This window comes from Azolla caroliniana, unplaced genomic scaffold (assembly GCF_043228905.1).
Source record: "Azolla caroliniana isolate FFs.n. ecotype wild unplaced genomic scaffold, voAzoCaro1.0.p SCAF_236, whole genome shotgun sequence".
Lineage (NCBI taxonomy): Eukaryota > Viridiplantae > Streptophyta > Polypodiopsida > Salviniales > Salviniaceae > Azolla > Azolla caroliniana.
In genome coordinates, this window is record NW_028230671.1 from 1 (window position 1) to 6,401 (window position 6,401).

General features: G+C 36.8%; 1 protein-coding gene across 1 annotated transcript; it reads right to left on the minus strand.

The window, feature by feature from the left end:
• Positions 1 to 8: 8 nt before the first annotated feature.
• On the minus strand, positions 9 to 2,806 carry LOC147848749 (pentatricopeptide repeat-containing protein At4g18520, chloroplastic-like; the record flags this gene model as incomplete). Its single annotated transcript, XM_087338162.1, has 1 exon — positions 9 to 2,806. A coding segment is annotated over exon 1 (2,590 nt), but the record flags the coding sequence as incomplete, so codon positions are not given.
• Positions 2,807 to 6,401: the final 3,595 nt, after the last annotated feature.

The window sequence follows — 6,401 nt, forward strand, 5'->3', positions numbered from 1 at the left end:
AGCGCTGCCACAAGCCTTTAAGCAACAAGTGTAACTGGCATTACTTGAAAGTATTCCATTGTCTTCCATTTGTTCAAAACATTGCAAGGCTTCAGAACTGAAGCCATGTTCTACATACCCTGCAATTAATGCGGTCCATGAGCTAACTTCAGAAACTTCCATATCAATCATCACTTCACGTGCTTCAGTAAGAAAACCACATTTAGCATACATGTCCACCAACATGGTTCCAATGGATGCATCGTCTTCAAATCCTTCTTTAGCAATCTCGGAATATATTTCCTGACATTTATGTATATTTTGTATATTACAACATGCTTTTAAAATACAGGCGTATGTTACAGCATTAGGAAACACACCCTCAACTGCCATCTCTTTCAAACAATTAAATACATCCTGAACCAAACCGTATTCAGCATGACCCACTATTAATGAAGTCCAAACGACGACATCACGTTCTGATATGCTTTCAAATACTTTACAAGCATCTACAAGAGAATCACATTTCACATACATGTCTACCAGAATGCTTTCGATGCAGGGAACTTTTTCAAGGGCTCTTTTTATAACCTCAGCATGCATTTCCTGCCCACTTTCTAAGGATCCTATACAGCTACACCCTTTCAGAACACATACATATGTAACAACATCTGGCATTACACATTCAAGGTGCATTTTCTGCATACAACCCAGTGCTTCTTCTCCAAGACCATGGTCAGCATACCCTGCAATCAATGCATTCCAAGGAACTGCTTCACAAGTTCTAGATTCTTCAAGCACACTACATGCTTCTATAAATAAACCAAACCTTGAATACATGTCAATTATCGTACTAGTGAGGAATATCTCAAATTCAAGTCCATATTTCATGACCTCAATGTGCATTTCACGACCTGTTCCTAGTGCTCCAATCATGGCACAGGACTTTAGGTTGCAAATGTAAGTAACTGTAGAAAAGGGAATCCCTTTTATGCTCATCACTGAAGACATTTCTAGGGCTTCTTCATAATTTTGATTTTCAGCAAACCCTGAAATTATAGCATTCCATGACACCCCATCTTGAATCGGCATATCATAAAATACTTCTTTCGCTTCGATAAGCAAACCACCTTTTGCATACATATCTATCAAAGTGTTGCTAATGAATTGGTCTTCCTCATATCCTTCTTCAATTAAGTTTGCATGTAGGGCTTGGCCTCGAGAAATATCCCTAACAATACTGCAAACCTTTAAGCTGCAAAGGAAAATGGCATTATCCATATCTAAATCATCCTTTTGCATCTTTTCCAGGCATGCTACTGCTTCGTCTCCGAGGCCAAGGTCAATATACCCAGAAATTATTGTAGTCCAAGATACTACATCACAAACATGATGCTTTTTATCAAACAAATCTAGGGCCTCCTCAAGAAAACCACATTTTACATATGTGTCCAATAATACATTGCATACAGAGATATCCCCATCATAGCCCTGTTTTATAACCATCGCATGTATTTTACGTGCCACATTTATGGTTCCCAGGCTACCACAAGCTTTGAAGTAATGGATTAATGTGCCACCTTCCAAAGAAATGCCCTCAATATCCATATCCTCTAAATGAACTAGCACTTCATTAAAAAGTTCATTTTCTATAAACCCTCCAATCAGTGTATTCCATAAAATAGTATCATGCACAGGCATGGCATTGAAAAGTTTGAGTGCATCTAAACACAAGCCACATTTTGTAAATGTATTCACAATAGTAGTGCAGAGATTAAAATCTTGCTCTAGGCCTTTACTTGTGATTTGACTATATAATGATTGAGCTATATTAATCATTTTTATGTCACCACAACCTTTTAAACAACAAATATAAGTCACCATATCTGGTGACAAACCTTCAAACTCCAAATGTTCTAAACTATCTAACATGGCTCCATAAGCCCCATGTTTAGCATATCCTGCTATTAAAGCATTCCACGTGACTATATTCCGCAGTGTCAGCTCTTCGAATATTTCTTGAGCCTCTTTGAGAAAGCCACATTTTGCATACATATCTACCAAGGTGCTCCCTATAAACAATTCTTTCTCAAAACCCTCCTTTACAATTTCAGCATGCAATCCATATCCCATATTGATTTCTTCTAAGTTACCACAACCCTTCAGAGTGCAAATATATGTAACACAATTGGGGGATACATTCTCTGCTTGCATTCGTACCAGGCATTTTAATGTCTCCTCATTGAGCCCATTTTCAGCATAACCCGAAATTAATGCAGTCCACGATACTACATCATGTACTGCTAGTTCATCAAAAATCTCTTGTGCATCTACAAGGCAACCACATTTACCATACATGTCCACCAAAATTGTTCCGAGAATAAGGTCCCTTTCCATCCCATGTTTTACAGATTCAGCATGTATTGCCCGGCCTCTTTCTATGGATCTAAGCTTAGCACAAGCTTTGAGCAAGAGCAAAAGAGTTTTTTTATCTGAATGAATGGAATACTCAAGGAAGATGTGGATGGCTTGATCAAATTTACCACTTTCAATAGCTGCCTTAATGTCAAAAACACAATGATTCTCAGGCATTCTAATGGGAAACTTGGCATGCAGCATGGTCTCTACTCAACACACTTAGTACAGGAGACTGGACATATAGCATATTTTTTACCAGCTAAAATATGGCAATGCAATCCAAGGCACAGAGTATTTTCACAAGTTAAAAAATATGGATAAATGGCCTTTTAACTAGAGGCATATTACATTGTTTCCGTGAATGTGAAAAAGATGCATTCCAACAACAGGAATTTTACCAGAGCAAAATACGAAAACCCAACCAGAGGTATTTGTATATTCTTACTCACTAAAATAACAAAAAACAGCATTACAGAGGGAGGTATAGTACTTTTTACCACCTAAAATTTCAAGAACAAAACATGTGTTCCATCCGGGAACCTGAGGTGTATAGCAGATTAATTAAAGGCTAAAAATACGAAGAAAAACATGAATTCCAATCGGTGGCACAGTGTTTTTTTATTTTACAGTCCAAAAACACACAAAAAACAATATTCCAAACCAGTGGTATATAAAACATACAAATAATATTGCAGCCAGAAATACAGTACATTTTCATGAGCTAAATAATATGAAAAACCAGGGGGGTAACATATTCTACTGGATTAATTCATGAAACAAACGGCATTCCTATCAGAATTACAGTGTACTTCTTATGAGCTAATGATGGGAAACAAGCATTACAACCGAGGGTATAATGTGTTTCTGACAGGCTAAAATTTGAAAAAAAACGGCATTCCAAAATTGTTTGTCTTATCAAAACCAAAACCAATTTGATATCTTTCTCAATAAAAAAAAAGGCAAATTTTATATTTTTCCTTCACTATGCCAAACTAGTTTTTCGTGAAATCTATACAATCAAATACTCAAAAAGAAAAGTTTAAGTTTAGGCATTTTGATGGTTCCTTATTCTGGCGCGATTTTCTTATTCATCTTCTTTTTCGTTTCTTTTCTTTTCTTTTCGTTTCTTTTCTGTCTGAACTGTGGCATTAACCTTGTGTAGAAAAATCTGAAGGAGCGTGGAATTTCTTACCTGGGAGTTTCTGTGAGAAAGATCCACAAATCCATACATATACATATCTCGCAAATCTTCCAATGGCATGACAAATAACTCAGCTAATCAATTTACAAATTACCCATTGCCTCTTCTTCTTATTTGAATCATTATAGATCGGAGAAAAACCCATCACATAACCAATACCGGCTTGAGTTTCCTTTACTTCCCTGTATACCCCCTGCATTTTCTGATATCTCTCCAGATGCCCCCCTCCATCCAATGTATTTGGGCTGATACATCACACTGGGCGTTCGAGGACAAGTAGTACAAATCTATCTATTTATCTTCTTTATCAAACACCATTCCTACAATTTGAGCATTTCGTACCCCCTCCTCGATTCATATTCTAAGTATGGGCGAAATCATACATACATATGTATGTTGACACTTTCTTCTCTCTTCTAGAAAGGTCGGTTGGCTATAGGGGCATTCAAATAAATAATGAAAACTTCGGGTTATTTTGAGAAAAATAGAGAAATGTTCTCGGGCTATTTCACATATTATTTAATTTTTGCACCGGTGCATATGTTCTCCGATGCATAGTAAGTCCTCTTTCCCACTTCCTCGTGGTGAGTACCAGCACACGTTCATTCCATCTACGATTGGACGGAACCTCGAGCCCATGATGTTTGAAACTTTCTACGACTTCAAATGGCTTATTATTGTCTGCCATGCATGTTTTATCTTTATTTTGACTCTTCGCAACCATAACCTTCATTTTTTGAGCTATTCACATTCATGTTACCGTGGATATGAAAGTTTTCCAATACACCCATTCGCTTTTAGCCATCTTTAAAAGTATTGCAAAAAGCATCACATTATTCACCAACATATAACAAAAGCATGATACTACATTCCAATTGTAACTTCCTTAATGCTTTCTTGCTTTACAAACTAATTGGCCATTTTCTCCAATTCATCCATGCAAAATCCAAGAAGAAAAATTTGAATTTTCAAGCAAATATGTATTCACTTGGTACCATAAATTCTTACATGTGTCTCCAAAGATGCTCACAGGGCAACATATCAAAAGGTTTCTTGAACTATACCAAAACCAATGTAATGGTTTACCTTTCAAACATATTTCTTTCATTAGCACTCGAAAAGCGACAGATGATCAAATGATGTTGTGGAGAAAACCAACTTATTTATAAGCTCTCTTATTGTTTTTTTTAGCCTATACACTTAGCTTGGCTTCCATTATACATCCAAATAGCTTCCCACAAGAGAGCTAATTATGATTGTTCGATAGTTGTTTACATTATTTATCTTCTCCCCTTTATATAAATGTTTGATCCAATTTGTACTCCAATTGTGAGGCACGTCATTTTGCAAGCGCAATTAAACATATTATTGTTCAAACATTTTCTTCCTTTCCTATTCATTTGAGCATTTTGGTTTGAATACCTCAATTATCTATTGTATTGTGAGTGGCAAATTCCTTAACTCCTTTGAACGCGTCCTCAACGGTAGTGAAGGAATGCATGTGCAAAGAGAACTATAACACACAATTGTATTTTGTAGGGAAATTTTCCTTGGAGGAGTTGCCTTTATGTCAACTAGTCTCACAAGACCTTAGATGGTTTAGTTTGCCATAAGATCCTTAATATTGTTGGGACAATAAGGGCTTTTATGTATTTGTTTTGTTGTTTCAACATATATGTAACTATTTTATGTAGAAAAAACAATGTGTATAAATGTCTTGACTTTATCTTGATGCATACGAGTGTGAATGATGATGCCATTAAAAATTACAATTGCATTGGAGAGAAACGTTTTGTCACATAGTGTATAGAAGTTTGTGACAATTTGATATATGTAAGGTTACCAAGATGACTACAAAATTTCCTTACATTATTAGCCTTGAATCACTTTGAGGAAGTTATTCGTACATTGTCTGATGACTTAAATAAGCTTTAATTTATCTATATAGATATCATGAAGATATATGCACAAGATCTAAATTTATTAATGCTATGTTACTTAGGGAAGCTACTAATCAATGGATGACAATGGAGAAGGGGATAGGTTATGAGGAGGAGGGCTTTGTAATCCCAATAGGTAGGGAAACACCAAACAAGTTTGAAGGCCACAAACTACGAGACAATGAGATACCAACATTGAATATGGCAATTCGAGTACTCGCATATACCGGTCATAAATGGATTGTAGATCCCGATCTTATCAAAGTACAACCAGAACATGTAAGTTTATGAAAACACATGGCTACGTAAGGACAATTGGGACCCTTTGCAATGGACGTGGTGCGACCTTATGCGGGTCAAGGAAGCAACGTCATCCCTTTCTTCCAATTCACGACTAGATTAGGTCGCCACATTCTAACTGCTCAAACCGTCTGAGAGTTGGTTGTTGCAAAGGTATGGGACACATCATGTTCCTCATACAACTATCACTACTTTTTGGCAAAAACTCTAAAAATAAGAACACGCTCGACGAATTACAACATTCCAATGACTATTAATACATAAATCACTACCAATTGGACCGTGGCAACACGGGAACCTTAACTCACTTGATTGTGTAGCATGCCCAAATGCAATAGAATGATTCAATCCGACATGCCCTATGGGACTGCCCATAGACCCATCAATTATGGCGGGGGGTTGGCCGCCTATTGCAATAATGCCAAGTGCAAGGCATAATCAAGTGGGGAAATGTATGTTGGTCATTATGGCAAGGCCCAGTTGATAGGTACAAACATCAGGAGGAAGGGAGGATTTTGTTGATAAAAGCACAAGAGGTTTTTTTTACCACCATCGGTAATATC